Raw genomic sequence first — 21,561 nt, 5'->3', positions numbered from 1 at the left:
CAAAAGCATCTGACAAAGATCCAGCACCCACTCATGATAAAAATTCTCAGTAAATGAGAAATAGAGGAGAACTTACACAACTTGATAAGTACCTACAAAAAAAATCAATAGCTAACATAATGCTTAATGGTGAGAAACTATAAGCTTTCACACTAAGGTCAGGTAAAGGCAAGGATATCCCTTCTCACCACTCCTTTTGAACATCATACCAGAAATTTTAGCTAATGCAATAAAACAAGAAAAGCAATTAAAAGGTACACAGAGGGGCGCCTGGGTGGCTCAGTTGTTAAGCGTCTGCCTTCGGCTCAGGTCATGATCCCGGGGTCCTGGGATCGAGTCCCACATTGGGCTCCCTGCTCGGCGGGAAGCCTGCTTCTCCCTCTCCCACTCCCCCTGCTTGTGTTCTCTCTCTTGCTGTGTCTCTCTCTGTCAAATAAATAAATACAATCTTAAAAAAAAAAAAAAAGATACACAGATTGGGAAGGAAAAAATAAAACTGTCTTTGTTCACAGATGAAATGATCTCATATAAAGAAAATCCAAAACAACTACTGAAAAAATCCAGGAACTGATTAGAGCAAGGTTGCAGGATATAAGGTTAATATATGAAAGATACTGCTTTCCTATACACTAGCAATGAAGAAATGGAACACTGGTTCCATTTGGCCCATATGGTATGGTCCGCATACCATATGGACCAGTAATACCACTTCTAGATATTTTTCCAAGGGAAACGAAAGCATCTTTCTACACAAAGACCTGTACAGAAATACTTGTAACAAACTGATTCATAAGCCAAAAATAACCCAAATGTCCATCAATAAGTAAATAACCTGTAGCCCATCCATAGAGTGGAATAGTACTCAACAATACAAACAACAAAGTACTTGGAACACATAAACATGGATGAATCTCAAAACTTAAACTGAAAATTACATAAAAGAACATACTATGTGATTTCATTGACATGAAACTTTTAAAAAGACAAATATAATCTATAGTGAGAAAAGTAGATCACAGATTCCCTACAGCTAGGTATATAGGGTTCAGGACTGACCAAGAAGTACTGATTAAAGTTTTCTACATCTTAATTGTGGTAATGGCTACTGGGAAATACACTTTTGATAAAATCCTTTCATTGTGAACTTAGTATAGGAAATACATCATACGTAATTGGTGGCTATACAAAACTATATTAAATTTTTTTGGAAATGGGGCGCCTGGGTGGCTCAGTCAGTTAAGCACCTGCCTTTGGCTCAGGTCATGATCTCATGGTCCTAGGATCAAGCCCCACATCGGGCTCCCAGCTCAGCAAGGAACCTGCTTCTCCTTCTCCCTCTTCCTCTGCCTGCCACTCCCCCTACTTGTACTCTCTCTCTGTCAAATAAATAAATAAGATCTTATAAATTAATTAATTAATTTCTTGGGACAGTTTACTTAAGCAAAACCATTGCAAGTGGCTCAGAATGGTGGAATGAACATATTTCTTTACTAAAATGATATGAAAGAACAAAAAAGTTATAATCCCACAGGTGAAAAAGAAGAAAAAGGAAGATCCTGACAGAAGTGAAATGTCAACAAAACTGTGAAAGCTAGAAGGCATATGGACAAATGTCAAATGACATAAAAAAATAAAGAAGGCTGAAACTTAAGTTACCATGGAGGAGAAAAACAAGAATCACATATTTGATATTCCTCAGAAGATTAAGGACAAGGAGGCATCAGTTAACACAAACAGTTCGGGAGAAGTGTGGAGTGAAAGCAGGAAAATTGGTTGAAAGGCTAAATAAGGAAGAGTCACAGACCTACCAGATTGCCAAATTAGTCCATTATTAAAGTAAGGTGACTAACCCACTTGAAAAACTCTGGGAAGTACAGTGCATGGGAAAATAAGTATCTAGGAAATAAGATCCAAAACAAGAAATGGGTGAGGAAATTCCCAGAAGAGTGAAAGTAGATGAAACAGACCAGATTAGAAGGGGGGGGAAAGGCTCCATCAGTGTCATTTCAAAGAAAAAAACTAAACTGATCATTCACCTGATGTGTTAAAGTTACTGAGGAATTTTAGGGTTTTGCTAAATACATAGGAAATTAAGTAGTCAAAAGTACGCAGAAAATAAGACAAAAAAATCCAAAACATTATTAACTCTAGAAAAAGCAAACAAAAAGGACAAAGGAATGTAATCATCATATACTATGTGTATATACACATGTATATGTGTATGTATGAGAAATATATGCAATATACACTACATGGTCCTTTTGTGAATATTTACATAGTAATAGTCATGCAAACAATGAAAATTATTCCACCAGAACTGTGGTATAACCACACTGAGAGAATGGGAGGAGGAAACTGTCTTTGGCAGGCAGTATATGAGAACTAAATCCACAACTATCATATAATAATGGTAATGTCTAAAACTGAAAAATAAAGAAATAGCATTATAAGCATATTAAACAGAAACATACAAGTAAAAGCAAAGAACAGCTAGAAGAATTGAGTCATTACCTTTGAGTAGAGTCTGGGTAAAACAGAAGACTATTGATTTTTCAATGTAGCCTTACGGTAATACTTGATTTTTAAAAAAGCACACAGATTCAATTTAGTAAACAAAAAAAGTTATTTAGAAAATAAACATTATAAAACAATGAAAAGTACAGGGAACACGTTAATATATATTCAAATTATATGAAATGAAAGGGAGAGGAAAATACAGCATATACCACATACAGTGACTGCATTTATGTAAAACACATGTGTGTATACTGATAGGGATCAGAAGAAAATGATAATATAGAATTTTAATGTCTATTTATCAAATGCTACTATTCAAATTTTTTAAATAAAATTTAAATAACATCACAAAAAGACAACTACTCTTAGAAGTACCTCTAAGTGAGATGCAAGAAGCTATATATTACCACCCATGAGTATTTTTGCCAAAAAAGAACTGAATCTAAATCTGATCAGACCTCTATATCCAAGAGTTTATAGGACATACGGGAACCACTGAAAATATACCACAGAAATATGACCAGCAAAGCTCAAATATAGGAAATTCTACACAAATTATCTAGCTTTTTAAACACATGTACTATAAGAAAGAAAAAAATGGAAAAAGGAAAACTTCATATTTAAAATAGACTTATGAGGTATAACATCCAAATGCAACATAACATGAAGTAAGACTTTCTTAATATCCTAATTCATACCAACTATTTTTAAAAACCACTAACATTTGGACACCTGGGTGGCTCAGTTGGTTATACATCCAACTCTTGGTTTTAGCTCAGGTCATGATCTTGGGGTCATGAAATTGAGCCCCGCATCAGGCTCTGCACTCAGTGGGGAATCTGCTTCGGATTCTCTCTCCCACTCTCCCTCTGCCCCCCCCCCCCCCCACTCTCTCTCTCTCTCTCTCTCTCAAATAAATAAATCTTTAAAAACCATTAATATGTTTCTGAGGAAATTGAAGGGATTTGGAATATTAACTAGATATAACACTATGGAATTAATGATCATTTTTAAGTGTTAATAATGGTACTGTAATAATGTCTAAGGGTCCTTCCTTATCTTTTGACAATATATTCTGAACTATATATATACACAATGAGATGATTTCTGAGACTTCTCCAAAATAATCTGAAGAGAATAAATGAAACAAGACTGGCCATGTGTTGGTAACTGTTGAAGCTGAGTATCTGGTACATGGAGATTTATAATACTATTCCCTCTGCCTATACATATGCTTGAAAACTATTACAATAAAAAAAAAGCTTATTTAAAAAATTAACATCGGGGCACCTGGGTGGCTCAGTCGTTAAGCGTCTGCCTTCGGCTCAGGTCATGATCCCAGGGTCCTGGGATCGAGCCCCACATCGGGCTCCCTGCTCGGCGGGAAGCCTGCTTCTCCCTCTCCCACTCCCCCTGCTTGTGTTCCCTCTCTCGCTGTGTCTCTCTGTCAAATAAATAAATAAAATCTTTAAAAAAAATAAATAAAAAATTAACATCTTTGGGATGCCTGGGTGGCTCAGCCAGTTAAGTGGCTGCCTTTGGCTCAGGTCAGGATCCTAAGGTCCTGGGTTCAAGTCCCGTATCAGGCTCCTTGCTCAATAGGGAGCCTGCTTCTCCCTCTACCTACCGCCTGCTTCTCCCTCTGCCTGCCACTTCCCCTCTTTGTGCTTGCTCACTCTCTCTCTCTCTCAGTTAAAAAAAAAAATAAAAAGAAATAAAAAGATTAACCAAAAAAAATTAAAATCTTTTATGAATTTAAGCAATAATATTTAAACATTTTTCTACCCCAGATAAAACAATCACTTTGGTGAACATTCAAGAATCTCAAGTCATTTCATGTCTCTAATTATATTAATATGGCCTAATGAAGATTTTTAAGTTTCATAAAATAGGGGTGCGTGGGTTGCCCAGTCGGTTAAACATCCGACTCTTGATTTCAGCTCAGGTCATGATCTCAGGGTCGTGGGATCAAACCCCACGTTGGGGGGTGGCGCCTGGGTGGCTCAGTTGTTAAGCCTCTGCCTTCAGCTCAGGTCATGATCCCGGAGTCCTGGGATCGAGCCCCATCCGGCTCCTGGCTCAGCAGGGAGCCTGCTTCTCCTTCTGCCTCTCCCCCTGCTCATGCTCTCTCTCTCTCTCTCTCTCTATCTCTGTCTCTCGAATGAATAAATAAAATCTTTAAAAAAAAAAAAAAAAAACCCACGTTGGGCTCTGCGCTCAGCGTAGTCTGCTTGTCCCTCTCCATTTGCTCCTCCCCCACTTGCACACTCGCTATCTCTAAAATAAATAAATAAATAAATAAATAAATAATAAAATCTTTAAAAATAAAAGCGGCATAACATACTGCTAATAGGGAAAAGCAAGTATAACTAAAAATCTGTGGTGATTACAACATTCTGTTCTTAATATACTGAGTAATGTGTGTGTGTGAATCTATTAAAGTCATATTTTTTGAAATCATAAATCACTGGTTTACCTCTCTCAATTTTTCTCGCTCACGTTCCCTCTCAGCAATACGTTTTCGCCTCTCTTCCTCTTCCTTAAGAGCATTTTGTGTCTCAGTTCTTAGTTTATCATCTTTAAGAATCTTTCTAATTTTCTTTCTGCCTTTTCCAGGAGACTTGGAATCATCATTTTCATCTTCTTCTTCTTCCTCTTCCTCTTCCTCTTCTTCTTTATCTTCTTCAGAATTACTCTATGGAATTTAAATGATCAGAGGTAAATACACAAAGTTATCTAATTTACCCATTTCTTATTCCAATAATTAATATACTAAGGAAAGGTGAAAGAGAACATACTGAAAAGCTTTAGAATTATACTTTGCAATAAAAAAGAGCATTAAAAAACAACCCAGAAAAGGGGGCAAAGGAATGCAACAGACATTTCTCCAAAGACAATACAGAAATATCCAATAATCACGTGAAAAGATGTTCAACATTACTTGTCATTAGGGAAATTGAAATCAAAACCATAAATGAGATACTATTTTGCACACATTAAGATGGCTATTAGAAAAAGAAAAAAAACAGAAAATAACAAGTTTTGGTGAGAATGCAGAAAAACTAGAAGCCTGGTGCACTGGGAAAACAATGTGATGGTGCCTCAAAAAGTTAAACACAGAATTACCAGATGATCCACCAATTCCATATTTCAGATTATAACCAAAAGATTTAAAAGCAGGGACTAAAATATTTCTACACCCACATTCACAACACCATTACTCAAAATAGCCTAAGATGGAAACAACCCAAATGTCCATCAACAAATGAATGGATAAACACAATGTGATATATACATACAATAGAGTATTATTTAGCATTAAAAAGAAAGGAAATTGTGATATAGTCTACAACACAGATGAACCCTGAAAACATCGTCAGTGAAATAAACCAGACACAAAAGGACAAATACTGTATGACTCCACTTAATATGAGGTACCTAAAATTGGCAAATTCACGAACACAGAAATTAGATGAGGTTACAAGGGGCTGGGTACAGAGTCTCCAATTTTGAGTTTAATTGAGACCACTGAAATGTACACTTAGAAATGGTTAAAAGGATCATTAAAAAAAAAGACCCCCTTCCCCCCCGCCAAGGAGAACATGAATTAATCATGTTACAGATTCATTCTGTACTCACAGGGTGAAACATATTACAGAGAACTTCTACTTTACATAATCCTGCTTATATATAAGAAACGAACTTGCTAACAATCACTTCTGGAAGAAATTTACTCACACATGAGTCATTATTCAGGATAAAATGTTTTATGTCTTCAGAAAATAGAACACTACTCATCAACTTTATATCCCCAAGAGTGTAAACTAATGAAAAAGAGCAACTTAAAATTTCCATCAGATTTACTTAAGAAACAGAAAAAAAATCAACACTGTGTCATACTATTTCTGCATACTTATACATTCAATAAGTCAATCCTTCCACAAAGGTGTTAAAATGTAAATAAATCAGCAGAATTAAACTAACAAATGGAATGCAGAAAAGGAGGTAACATATTTACTACACTCTACTGTAGTTATAATTCAAGTATATAATAAATGTCATCACCTTGTTTTCACTCGATGAGTCTTCTTGAACCTTAATGCGTCGCCTTTTCTTTTTCTGTTTATAACTCCGCTGATTTTCTTCCAACTCTGCTTTCTTTGCAGACCTAAAGAACATTTAAAATGCAAAATGAAATACTTCATGATGAATTTCCTTAAACTAACTGCATACTATTCTACAGCTAATTTCCCTTTGCGTACATTCCTTAAAAAGACAAAGAAAACAAAAAGCAAAAACTCTTCACTAGATAACCCTTAATTTTAATCCAATGATCCATATTTTAAGTTATTCAGGGGGGAGGTTTGGCATAAGTAATAAGATGGATGAGAGCACCTGGGTGGCTCACTCGGTTAAGAATCCAACTCTTGATTTCAGCTCAGGTCATAATCTCAGGGTCATAGGATCCAGCCCCACGTGAAGTCTGCTTTAAATTCTCTCTCTCCCTCTCCCTCTGCCCTTCCCCTGATTTAGTCTCTAAAATAAATTAATTTTCAAAAAAAAGATGGATGGAGGGCCTTTAGAAATATTAATAGCCAATATACAAATGAAAAATATTCACCATCTCTTAGGGAAAAAAGGCAGATTATAAGGGCTAGAGACTATTTTCTTCATATGAGTACACATACATTAAAAAAAGAAAACAGGGGCGCCTGGGTGGCTCAGTTGGTTAAGCGACTGCCTTCGGCTCAGGTCATGATCCTGGAGTCCCTGGATCGAGTCCTGCATTGGGCTCCCTGCTCGGCAGGGAGTCTGCTTCTCTCTCTGACCCTCCCGACCCTGCCCCCTCTCATGCTCTCTCTCTCTCTCAAATAAATAAAATCTTTAAAAAAAAAAAAAAAGAAAGAAAGAAAACAGTAACAACTTTTGGCAAAAAAAGGACTTCTGGGCTTAGAAACTGGTGTACAAAGTTACGTATATAAAGACAGTACATTCAGGTCATAAATAGCAGACATACAGATCAATGAAAGAGAAAAGTGAGTCCAGAAATAACACGTGACATTTGTGATCAACCGATTTTCCACAAGAGTGTAAAGAAAATGCAACAGGTAAAAAAAAACATCTTTTTGATTAATGGTGCTGAGACAACTAGCTATCTACATGCAAAGGAATGAAGTTGGACCCCTATCTTACATCATATATAAAAATTAACTCAAAATGGATCAAAATCCCCCTAATATACATGTTCTACCTAACAGACTACTCACTATTTCACTGTTGAAAAAGTAAAAAAAACAGTTATTTACCTATTATGCTAGGGGGAGAAAAAAATGACCTCTATTAAGACAGTCTGAAAATATGTATGACAGGAGAGAGTTAAGATGGTGGAAGAGAAGGACCCTAGGCTTGCCTCACCCCTCAAACACAGGTAAATAATTATCAAATCACTCTGAATACCAAGAAAGAGACCTGAAGACTGATAGAACAAACAGCACAATTAGAGGGAGAGAAGCGGGCACATTTGGGAAGGTAGTAAGTGTGGAGAGGTGGTTTAGGGGAGAAATTTATCATGGTTGCTGCAGAGGGGAAGGAGCCCTGGTGGCCGAGAAAGACGAGAGAGAGCAGAGCACACAGGGATGCACACAAGAGGAATACTTCCCCAAAGCCACTGGCTGAGAAAACGAAAGGGGCTGATTTTCATGAGTTTTTGCAACCAGACGGGCTCAAAGACTGGAGTTTTAAAGGTCCCTGGGCTTGGCTGGGGTAGAGACCTGAGGGCACTGCCCTACTCCTAGACAGAAGGCAGGCAAGGAAGCAACTTGCAGGCAGATGACACAATCTGAGGATCACCTAAGGTACAATGGGAGAGACCGTTCCCTCCTCTTGGAGTGCATTTATGAGAGTTGGCATTGCACGTACAGGGAGAAAAGAACCAGAAGGCGCCATCAGCCCTACACTGCACACCTCAGCATAGGTGCAGACACACCTGCTGAGGGCAGCTAACCTGTACACTGGATGTTTGGCCTGATTTGCTCTAAATCCAATGACCCTGCACTCTGGAGTGACTGCCCTTCTGGGTCAAACCTGCATTAGTCCAGGCATGGCAAGACTCTCCCACAGAAGACCAGTGCAGATCCCCACCATACCAGGTCCCTAAGTTTGAAATTTAAAAAGTCAGCAGGCTTAGCTAGGATCCCAAAGCGCACTGCATTGCTCCAGGCAGGCAAGCAACCTGGAGACAGTGTGAAAACAGTTATCTGAAAAACACCTAGGATGCACAAGGAGAAATTACTCACTCTTCTGGGAGTGCATTACTGAGAGCAGCAAGCACAGACTCCCCTCTACAAGGAAAAAAGACCTGGTTGACATCATTTCCCTCCCCCACCCCTCAGCATAAACCAACTTTAGGAAATAGTACAGCACCAATAGAAGTACCTAATCTGCTTATACCAATTCTCACACCCCTGAGCTACACTGTTACTGCTTTTCTCAGGCAAGTATCACCAAGAACCAGGGCAGGAGACCCCATCCCCAGAAGACCAGCACAAACCCAGGCACGCAAGACATCTACCTAACCACAGAGTGCTGCAAAGCTTCCATTCTAGTGGAAATAGCATCAGGTCTCTTTTAGAAAGCAGACCAAAGCACAGCTAGTTAAAACTTGCCACACTCTGGCCACGCTCCAAACACCAGGCAAGGAGAACCTCTACAGACAACTAAACCGAGGGACAGAGTAGCCAAAATCCAGCAGCAGAGTGCATGCAGCACACACCAGAGACACTTCCTGAAGCGCCAGGCCCTGGACAGTATAATGACCTCTTCTTCAAAAAGCCATTACTCTCAGGAGCAGGAAACATAACAGGCTTCTCTAACATACAGAAGACAGAAACCTAGACAAAATGCCAAGAGACGGAGAAATTCATCCCCAAAGAAAAAACAAGAAAAGGTCATGGACAGAGATCTAATGGAAACAGATATAAGTAATATGCCTGATGGATAATTTTAAAGCAACAATCATAAAGATAGTCACTGGACTTCAGAAAAACATGGAAGACATCAGGGAGACACTTCCCGCAGAAATAATAAAGGTAAAAAGACAATTAGGCAAAAATGAAAAACGTAGTAACTGAGATTCCAAACAGACTGGATGTAATTACCACAATGATGGAAGAAAGAGATGTAGAAACAAGTTATCTGGAAAACAGAATTATGGAAAATAATGAAACTGAACAAAAGAGAGGAAGAATAATGATGGATCACGAGAGTAGACTTGGGGAATGCAGTGACTCCATCAAATGTAATAACATTCGTATCATGCATGTCCCAGAAGAAGAGAAATTAAAGGAGGCAGAAGGTGTATTTTTGAGAAAATAATAGCTGAAAACTTCCCTAATTTGGGGAAGGAAACAGATATACAGATCCAGGAGGCACAGAGAACTCCCATCAACATCAACAAAAGCAGGATAACAAAATATATTGAAGTTATATTTGTAAAATATTAGTGACAAAGAAAAACTCCTAAAAGCAGGAAGACAAAAGAAATCCTGAACTCACAAGACCCAAAAGGATAGCCGCAGATCTATCCACAGAAATTTGACAGGCCAGAAGTCAGTGGGCATGATATATAAAACGTGCTGAATGGGAAAAATACGCAAACAAGAATACTCTATCCACGAAGGCTATCATTTAGAAAAGGAGACATAGAGAGTATCCTAGACAAACAAAAACTAAAGAAGTTCATGCCCACTAAAACAGCTCGGAAAGAAGTATTAAAGGGGACTTTTTGAGTGGGAAAGAAAGACCAAAAGCGACAAAGACTAGAAAGGAACAGAGAAAATCTTCAGAAACAACAACAAAACAAGTAATACAAAGGCATGAAATCCATATCTATCAATAATCACCCTGAATGTAAATGGACTAAATGCTCCAATCAAAAGACAAAGGATGTCAGAATGGATAAAAAAAAAAACAAGACCCATCTATATGCTGCCTAAAAGAGTCATTTTAGACCTTAAGACAACTGCAAATTGAAAATGAGGGGATGGAAAAACACTTATCTTCCAAATGGATGTCAAAGAAAGCCAGAGAAACAATACTTATATCAAGGAAACTAGACTTTAAACCAAGACTGTAACAAGAGATAAAGAAGGGCATTATATCATAATTAAGGGGTCTATCCATCAGGCATAATTAAGAAGATCTAACAATTATAAATATCTATGTCCCCAACTTGGGAGCACCCAAATATATAAATCAATTAATAACAAAAATAAAGAAACTCACTGATAATAATACAATAATACTAGGGGACGTTAACACCCCACTTACATCAATGGACAGATCATCTAAGCAGAAAATCAACAAGGAAACGATGGCTTTGAATGACACACGGAACCAGATGGACTTAACAGATATATTCAGAACATTTCATCCTGAAGCAGCAGAATACACATTCAAGTGTACATGGGACATTTTACAGAATAGATCACATACTAAATCACAAATCAGGACTCAACAAGTACAGAAAGACTGAGATCACACAATGCAACTTCTCTGACCACAAGGCTATGAAACTTAAAGTCGACCACAAGAAAAAATTTAGAAAGACCACAAATACAAGGTTAAAGAACTAAAAAATGAATGGGTCAACCAGGAAATTAAAAAAGAAAAAAAATACACGGAAACAAATGAAAATGAAAACACAACAGTCAAAATCTACTGGGATGCAACCAGTCATAAGATGGAAGTATATAGCAATACAGGCCTACCTCAAGAAGCAAGAAAATTCTCAAATAAACAACCTAACTTCACACCTAAAGGATACAGAAAAAGAACAACAAATGAAGCCTAAAGCCAGCAGAAGAGAAATAATAAAGAGCAGAAATAAATGACAAAGAACAATAAAAAAGAAAAAATAGCTGAAAACATTAATAAAACCAGATGGTGGTTCTTTGAAAAAATTAATAATACTGATAAACCCAGAGCCAGACTTACCAAAAAGAGAAATGATCCAAATAAACAAAATCACAAGTGAGAGAAAGAAATAACCAAAGCCACAGAAATACAATTATAAGAGAGTATTATGAAAAATTATATGCCAACAAATTAGGCAATCTGGAAGAAACGGATAAATTCCTAGAAACATAGAAACTACCAAAACTGAAACAAGAAGAAATAGAAAACTTGAACAGACCAATAATCAGTAAAGAAACTGAATCAGTACTCAAAAATCTCCCAACAAACAAAAGTCCAGGGCCAGATGGCTTTACAGGGGAATTCTACCAAACGTTTAAAGAAGAGTTAATGCCTATTCTTCTGAAAATATTCCAAAACATAGAAATGGAAGAAAAACTACCAAATTTATTCTATGAGACCAGTATTATTCTGATACCAAAACCAGACAAAGACTCCACTAAAATAGAAAACTACATGTAGGCCAATAATCCTGATGAACATGGATGTGAAAATTCTCAAAAAACTACTAGCAAATCTAATCCAAAAGTATACTAAAAGACTCACTGACCATGATCAAGTGGGATTTATTCATGGGCTGCAGGGGTGATTCAATATTTGCAAATCAATCAACATCCATTCATGATAAAAACCTTCAACAAAGTGGGGATACAGGGAACAAACCTCAACATCATAAGGGCCATATATGAAAAACCCACATCTAATATCATCCTCAGTGGGGAAAAAAACTGAGAACCTTTTCTCTATGGTCAGGAACAAGACAGGGATGTTCACTCTTACCACTGTTACTTTAACACTGTACTGAAGTCCTAGCCTCAGCAATCAGACAACAAAAAGAATGAAGAGGCATCAAAATCAGCAAGGAAGAAGTCAAAATTTCAATATCTGCAGATGACATGATACTCTATATAGAAAACCTAAAAGACTCCACCAAAAAACTGCTAAAACTGATACACAAATTAGGTAAAGTCACAGGATACAAAATCAGCAAAATGCATCTTTGCATTTCTATACACCAATAATAAAGCAGCAAAAAGAGAAATAAAGGAATCAATCCCATTTACAATCGCACCAAAAATAGTAAGATACCTAGGAATAAACGTAATCAAAGAAGTAAAAGACATGTATTCTGATAACTATAAAACACTGATGAAAGAAATTGAAGATGCCAAAAAGAAATGAAAAAACATTCCATGCTCATGGACTGAAAGAACAAATATTGTTAAAATGTCTATACTACACAAAGCAACCCACAAATTTAATGTAATCCCTATCAAAATACCACTAGCATTTTTCACAGAGCTAGAACAATCCTAAAATTTGTATGGAACCACAAAGACCCTGAATAGCCAAAGCAATCCTGAAAAAGAAAAGCAAAGCTGGGGGCATCATTCCAGACATCAAGCTCTATTACAAAGCTGTAGTCATCAAGACAGTGGGGTACTAGCCCAAAAAAGAGACACACAGATCAATGGAACAGAACAGAAAACCCAGAAATGGACCCACAACTATATGGTCAACTAATCTTCAACAAAGCACAAAAGGATATCCAATGGAAAAAAGAGTCTCTTTAACAAATGGTATTGGGAAAACTGGACAGCCACATGCGGAAGAATGAAACTGGATCACTTTCTTACACCATACACAAAAATAAATTCCAAATGGATGAAAGACCTAAATGTGAGACAGGAGAGGAGAACCCAGGCAGTAACCCTGCCATCGGCCTTAGCAACTTCTTACTAGATAGGTCTCCTGAGGCAAGGGAAACAAAAGCAAAAATGAACTATTGGGACTTCACCAAGATAAAAAAATTTTTGCACAGCGAAAGAAACCATCAACAATACTAAAAAGCAACCTTTGGATTGTGAGAAGATATTTGCAAATGACATCTGATAAAGGGTTAGTAACCAAAATACATAAAAAACTTATAAAACTCAATACCCAAAAAACAAATAATCCAGTTTAAAAATGGGCAGAAGACATGAATTGGTACTTTTCCAAAAAAGACATACAAATGGTCAGCAGACACATGAAAAGATACTCAACATCATTCATTATCAGAAAAATACAAATCAAAACTACAATGTGATATCAACTCACACCAGTCAGAATGGCCAACATTAACAACACAGGAAACATGAGATGTTTGCGAAGATATGGAAGAAAGGCAAACCCTCTTACACTGTTGGTGGGAATGCAAACTGGTGCAGCCACTCTGGAGAACAGTATGGAGATTTCTCAAAAAGTAAAAAATAGAACTACCCTATGATCCAGTATATGCACTACTAGGTATTTACCCAAAGGATTAAAAATACTGATTCAAAGGGATACCTGCACCCTGTAGTTATTGCAGCATTATCAATAATAGCCAAATTCTGTAAAAACCCCAAACATCCCCCATCTGACGAATGGATAAAGAAGATTCGGTATATGTGTGTATATATATATATATGCGTGTGTGTGTGTGCGCGTGTGTGTATGTATACCTATAATGAAATATTACTCAGTCATCAAAAATAATGAAATCCTGCCATTTGCAATGACATGTTTGGAGCTAGAGAGTATTATGCTAAGCAAAATAAGTTAGAGAAAGACAAATACCATATGATTTCACTCATGTAGAATTTAAGAAACAAAACAGATGAACATAGGGAGAAAAAAAGAGGCAAACCAGAAAACCAACTCTTGACTGTAGAGAACAGACTGATGGTTACTGGAGGGGAGCTGGGCAGGAGGATTGGTTAAATGGGTGATGGGAATTAAGGAAGGCACTTGTTATGATGAACACTGGGTGTTATATATAAGTGATGAATCACTAAATTCTACTTCTGAAACTAATGTTACACTGTAGGTTAACTGGAATTTAAATAAAAACTTGAGGAAAAAAGGAAAAAAAGATGAAAATATGTGTGACAAAAGTCTTAAAATTGTACAACTTGGACTTAACAATGCCACTTTTAGTAATTTACTCTAAGAGAAGTAATCAAACGAGTGTGTCAATATACCCACATGCATATATATGTGTATATATATAACAATGTGTAATAAAAATATTTCTACATCTCTATTGTTTGTGTATACACATTTTTTTAAGATTTATTTATTTTGGGGGGGTGGGGCAGAGGGAGACAGAGAGAGAGTCCCAAGTAGACTCTGCCCTGAGTGCAGAGTGTGATGTGGAGATTGCTCTCACAACCCTGAGATCAGTACCTGAGCCAAAACCAAGAGTCAGATGCTTAACCAACTGCACCACCCAGGTGCGCCTACAAATATTTTTATGAGAATAGTATTTATACTAGAAAATAATGAGAACTATCTAAACATAGAAACCTAGAAGCTTATTTCAATAAAATTTCATAAAGGTTACAGGGGATAAAAAGATCAAAGTCCTACATATAATAGGTAAAACTATAAAATTTGTCAGTGAAAAGAATGATAAATCTATATGACCTTGGATTAGGCAATGGATTCTGATATGGGTATTGTATCCAGAATATATAAAGTACTGTTATGAATCAACAATAAAAAGACAACACAATTAAAAATTGGGAAAAGAATTTAGACAGATGTTTCTCCAAAGAAGATATACAAATGGCTAGTAAGCACATGTAAAAAATGCTCAACATTGTTAATCATTTGGGAAAAGTAAATCAACATCACAATGAGATGCCACCACATACCCACCAGGTTGGCTATAATCAAAACAAAACAAAACAAAAATAATAAATGTTTGTGAAGATGTGCAGAAATCAGAACTCTGGTGCATTGCTGGTGGAAATGTACAATGATGAGCCACTGTACAAAACAGTCTGACAGTTACCTTAGAAAGTTGAGCGTAGTGTTACCATATGACCCTACAATTCCACTCATAGATATAGATATATTCCTATGAATGAATATGAAAATATGACTATACAAAAATCATATACAAATGTTCACAGCAGCATTATTCATAAAACAGCCAAAAAATGGAAACAACCCAAATGTCTATCGACAGATGAAAAATGGATAAATAAAATGTGGTATTATCTATAAAATGGAATATTATTCAGCAATTAAAAGTAACAAAATAGCCAGGTAACCACAGCAAGATGGCAGGCTAGGAAGCTCCAGGCTCTTGTTCTCCCACAGAAACACAGAATAAACAACATATGGTAAAAAGTAACTTTATGAGAATTCCACAAACCAGTTAAGAAACTTTAGTAACCAAGTGAACACCTAACCAAAAGTCACACTTAAAATGGCTGGATATTTTGTAGTGTTTCTGCTCATCTCAGGGTTGTGAGATCAATCTCCACATCTCAGCTCAAGGAAGTCACCACGAAGCTGCCCAATTCTCAGCTCCTCCACCAAGAAGGAAGGTAAAGAGTGAAACTTGCTCGCAACGTGCTGGATTTTCTACGGGCTGCCCAAGGGACAGGATTCTGTCTCCCTTAACTCAGAGCACACAAAAGCACATGAAAAGAGGCTCAACATCACTAACCATTAGGGAAAATACAAATAAAAACCACAATGAGATACCACCTCACAGTCTTTAGGATGGTTAGATCACCATCCACCCCATAAAAAACAGAAAAGAACAAATATTGGTGAGGATGTAGAAAGCGTAGAATATGTGCTGTTGGTAAGAATATAAAATGGTACAGCCACTATGAAAAACAATGTGGCAATTCCTCAGTTAAACACAGAATTACCATATATGATCCAGCAATTCCACTTCTGGGTATAAAACCAAAAGAACTGAAAGCAGGGACTGAAGAGATATTTGTACACCCATGTTCACAGAAGTATTATTCACAATAGCAAAGGGTACAAGTAAGCCAAGTGTTCAACGATGGACGAAGAGATAAAATGGGGCATAATCACAAAGTGGAACATTATTTTACCTTAAAAAGGAAGGATACTGTGATACATGCTGCAACATGGATGACACCTGAGGATACTGTACTAAGTGAAATAAGCCAGCCACAATAAGACAACAAATACTACATGATTCCACTTACATAACATACCTACAGGAGCCAAATTCATAGAGACAGAACACAAGGTAGAATGGTAGTTTCTTGAGGATGTTGGGGAAGGGGGAGTTATTGTTTAATGTGTAAAGAGTTTGTTTTGCAAGATTAAAAGTTATAGAGATTGGCTGCAGAATGATGTGAGTGTACTTAACACTACTGAACTGTACACTTAATGGATAAGATGGTGAAGTTTAGGTTACATGTATTTTATGATAATCTAAAAATATTTTAAGAAGATAAAAGTACTAATACAAGATACGCATGAAGTTTGAAAACATTATGCTAACTGAAAGAATCATTTAAAAAATACCATATGAAACCGGATTGGGAAAAGATGGCAGAGGAGTACGGGACCCTATTCCAACTGGTCCCTGGAATTGATCTGGATATCTACCAGTCCACTCTGAGCAACCATGAAATCAGCCTGAGACGTAAGGAGATCTGGATCTCTACAAACAGAAGATCCCACAAATACAAGTTGGTTTCCAGGTAAGAAGTGCGGAGCCATGATTCCGCGGGCAGATATCAGAGGATAAACGGCAGCGGGAGGGAGCCTGGCCATGGGGATCCTACACCACCGCTGAGCAACAGCCTCTCACGCTAGGGACCGGGCACAAACTCGCAGACCGGTAGTGGCGGGGAAAGGACTTTAGATGGAAACCGGAGTGGTGGGGTTGCACGTGTGAACTGGGAGCGGCTGGCAGTTTTAGAAACACAAAGGGCAGACATGTGCCCCAACATGGAGGCAGGACTGGGAGCGCTGCAGAGGGGCGCACAACCCAGGAGGCTGCAGCTTATAGCAGCACAGACAGAAATAGAGATAGTGTGGCCTGGAGAGCTCACTGAAGAACAGACTGCGATCTCTCTGCTCTGAGGTAGAGAGTTGGAAACAGTCTCTTCTGCTCTGATTCTCGGAAGAGACGTGGAAAGCCACCAGAGAACGAAAGCCCCAAAATACCCGTTCCCACTAAGCCCATCCCCCACCACAGGGGGCAGGACAACACTGCACAAACAGGGTTGCCTGAGTACCAGCATGGCAGGCCCCTCCCCCAGAAGACAGGGTGGGAGAACAAGAGGCCAGCAACCATAAGGTCCCTAGAAAACAGGTGCATCTTGCTTGGGTTATGATCAATAATTTAGACTTTATACATTCTCTCAACCACCCATCAACAGAATGACTAGGAGGAGGAACCTCCAAAATAGGAAAGACTCAGAGATTATGACTTATGCCGCAGATTTACAAATGGATGCAGATATAACCAAGATGTCAGAGATGGAATTCAGGCTAGCAATTGTGAAGACAATGGCTAGAATGGAGAAATCAATTAAGGGCAACATAGAGTCTCTAAGGGCAGAAATGAAAGCTGAATTGGCAGAACTTGAAAATGCTATCAATGAGATCCAATCTAATCTAGATAATCTAACGGCTAGGGTAAATGAGGCAGAAGAACGAATCAGTGACCTGGAAAACAATTTAATAGATAAAAAGGGAAAAGAGGAGGCCAGGGAAAAACAACTCAGAATCCATGAAAATAGAATCAGAGAAATAACTGACACCATGAAGCGTTCCAATGTCAGAATTATTGGAATCCCGGAGGGGGTGGAGAGAGAGAGAGAGAGGACTAGAAGATATATTTGAGCAAATTGTAGCTGAAAACTTCCCTAATCTGGGGAATGAAACAAACATTCGTGTCCTAGAGGCAGAGGGGACCCCTCCCAAGATCAAGGAAAACAGGCCAACACCCCGGCAGGTAATAGTAAAACTCGCAAATCTTAGAACCAAGGAAACCATCTTAAGGGCAGTTAGGGAGAAGAGATTCCTTAGGTACAGAGGGAGGAACGTAAGAATAACGTCAGACCTATCCACAGAGACCTGGCAAGGCAGAAAGGGCTAGCAAGAAATATTCAGGGTACTAAATGAGAAGAACATGCAGCCAAGAATACTTTATCCAGCAAGGCTGTCATTTAGAATGGATGGAGAGATGCAGAGCTTCCACGACTGGCAGAAAATGAAAGAATATGTGACCACTAAGCCGGCCCTGCAAGAAATATTAAGGGGGATTCTATAAAAGGAGAAAGACCCCAAGAGTGATCTACAACAGAAAGTTACAGGAACAATCTATAAAAACAATGTCTTCACAGGCAACATGATGACAATTAATTCATATCTTTCAATCATCACTCTCAACATGAACAGCCTAAACGCTCCCATAAAACGGCACAGGGTTGCAGATTGGATAAAAAGACAGGACTCATCCATATGCTGTCTACAAGAGACTCATTTTGAACCTAAAGATACATCCAGACTGAAAGTGAAGGGATGGAGATCCATCTTCCATGCCAGCGGACCTCAAAAGAGAGCTGGGGTAGCAATTCTTATATCAAACAAATTAGATTTTAAACTAAAGACTGTAGTTAGAGACAAAGAAGGACACTATATCATCCAACAAGAAGATCTAACAATTGTAAATATCTATGCCCCCAACATGGGAGCAGCCATCTACATAAGCCAACTGTTAACCAAAATAAAGAGTCATATTGATAACAATACGTTAATTGTAGGAGACCTCAATACTCCACTCTCAGCAATGGACAGATCATCTAAGCAGAAAATCAACAAGGAAACAAGACCTATTCCCTGCATATTCTCAGACCATAATGTTTTAAAACTGGAACTCAATCACAAGAAAAAATTTGGAACAAATTCAAACACTTGGAGCTAAAGACCACTCTGCTCAAGAATGTTTGGGTCAACCAGGAAATCAAAGAAGAACTTAAACAATTCATGGAAACCAATGAGAACGAAAACACATCGGTCCAAAACCTATGGGATACTGCAAAGGCGGTCCTAAGGCAGAAATATATAGCAATCCTAGCCTCACTCAAAAAAACAGAAAAATCCCGAATTCATCAACTAACTCTACACCTTAAAGAACTAGAGAAAAAGCAACAAACGATGCCTAAGCCATGCATTAGAAGAGAAATAATTAAGATTAGAGCAGAGATCAATGAATTAGAAACCAGAAACACAGTAGATCAGATCAACCAAACTAGAAGCTGGTTCTTTGAAAGAATTAATAAGATTGATAAAACACTGGCCAGACTTACCCAAAATAAAAGAGAAAGGACCCAAATTAATAAAATTATGAATGAAAGGGGAGAGATCACGACTAACACCAAGGAAATAGAAACAATTATTAGAAATTATTATCAACAACTCTATGCCAATAAACTGAGCAATCTGGATGAAATGGAGGCCTTCCTGGAAACCTATAAGCTGCCAAGACTGAAACAGGAAGAAATTGACAACCTAAATAGGCCAATAACCAGTAATGAGATTGAAGCAGTGATCAAAAACCTCCCAAAAAACAAGAGTCCAAGGCCTAATGGGATTCCCTGGGGAACTCTACCAAACACTCAAAGAAGAAATAATACCTATTCCACTGAAGCTGTTTCAAAACATAGAAACAGAAGGAAAGCTTCCAGGCTCATTCCATGAGGCCAGCATTACCTTAATCCCCAAACTAGGTAAAGACCCCATCAAAAAGGAGAATCTCAGACCCATATCCCTGATGAATATGGATTCCAAAATCCTCAACAAAATCCTAGCTAATAGGATCCAACAATACATTAAAAGGATCATCCACCACGACCAAGTGGGATTTATCCCCACGATGCAAGGGTAGTTCAACATTTGCGAATCAATAAATGTGACAGAACACATTAATAAGAGGAGATAGAAGAACCATGGGTCCTCTCAATTGATGCAGAAAAAGCATTTGACAAAATACAGCATGCTTTCTTGATTAAACCTCTTCAGAGTACAGGGATAGAGGGAACATTCCTCAAGTTCATAAAATCCATCTATGAAAAACCCACAGTGCATAACATCCTCAATGGGGAAAAGCTGAGAGCCTTTCCCTTAAGATCAGGAACACATCAAGGATGCCCACTCTCGCCACTATTGTTCAACATAGGACTAGAAGTCCTAGCATCAGCAATTAGACAACAGAAAGAAATAAAAGGTATTCAAATTGTCAAAGAAGAAGTCAAACTCTCTCTTTTCGCAGATGACATGATACTTTATGTGGAAAACCCAAAAGACTCCACCCCCAAATTACTAGAACTCATCCAGCAATTCAGTAATGTGGCAGAACACAAAATCAATGCACAGCAATCAGCTGCTTTCTTATACACTAACAATGCCACTGTAGAAAGAGAAATTAGAGAAACGATTCCATTTACAATAACACCAAAAACCATAAGATACCTCGGAATAAACTTAACCAAAGAGGTAAAGGATCTATACTCTAGAGACTACAGAACATTCATGAAAGAAACTGAAGAAGACACAAAAAGATGGAAAAATATTCCATGCTCATGGATCGGAAGAATAAACATTGTTAAAATGTCTATGCTACCCAGAGCAATCTATACCTTCAATGCCATCCCGATCTAAATTCCAATGACATTTTTCAAAGTGCTGGAACAAACAATCCTAAAATTTGTACGGAATCAGAAAGACCCCGAATCGCCAAGGAGATGTTGAAAAAGAAAAACAAAGCTGGGGGCATCACGTGGCCCGATTTCAAGCGATTATATTACAAAGCAGTGATCACCAAGACAGCATGGTACTGGCACAAAAACAGACATATAGACCAATGGAACAGAAGAGAGAGCCCAGATATGGACCCTCAACTCTATGGTCAAATAATCTTTGACAAAGCAGGAAAAAACATGCAATGGAAAAAAGACAGTCTCATCGGGCGCCTGGGTGGCTCAGTTGGTTGGGCAACTGCCCTCTGACCCTCCTCCCTCTCTTGCTCTCTGTCTCTCATTCTCTCTCTCTCAAATAAATAAAAATAAAATATTTTTTTAAAAAGTCTCTTCAATAAATGGTGCTGGGAAAATTGGACAGCCACATGCAGAAGAATGAAACTCGACCATTCTCTAACACCATTCACAAAGATAAACATAAAATGGATTAAGACCTCAATGTGAGACAGGAATCCATCAAAATCCTAGAGGAGAACACAGGCAGTAACCTCTATGA

General features: G+C 37.9%; 1 protein-coding gene across 1 annotated transcript in view; it reads right to left on the bottom strand.

Moving 5' to 3' along the window:
* The window catches only part of ATRX (ATRX chromatin remodeler), a 319,976-nt gene that overhangs the window by 166,070 nt on the left and 132,345 nt on the right, over positions 1-21,561 (bottom strand). The window contains exons 14-15 of the mRNA XM_021678803.2: positions 6,583-6,685; positions 4,994-5,212 (exon numbers count right to left, since the gene is read on the bottom strand). Coding sequence (XP_021534478.1) covers positions 4,994-5,212; positions 6,583-6,685 — 322 coding nt within the window. The remainder of the gene's footprint in view (positions 1-4,993; positions 5,213-6,582; positions 6,686-21,561) is intronic.

The sequence above is a fragment of the Neomonachus schauinslandi genome, chromosome X, assembly GCF_002201575.2.
Source record: "Neomonachus schauinslandi chromosome X, ASM220157v2, whole genome shotgun sequence".
Lineage (NCBI taxonomy): Eukaryota > Metazoa > Chordata > Mammalia > Carnivora > Phocidae > Neomonachus > Neomonachus schauinslandi.
This window is presented reverse-complemented; position numbering and strand designations above follow the sequence as displayed.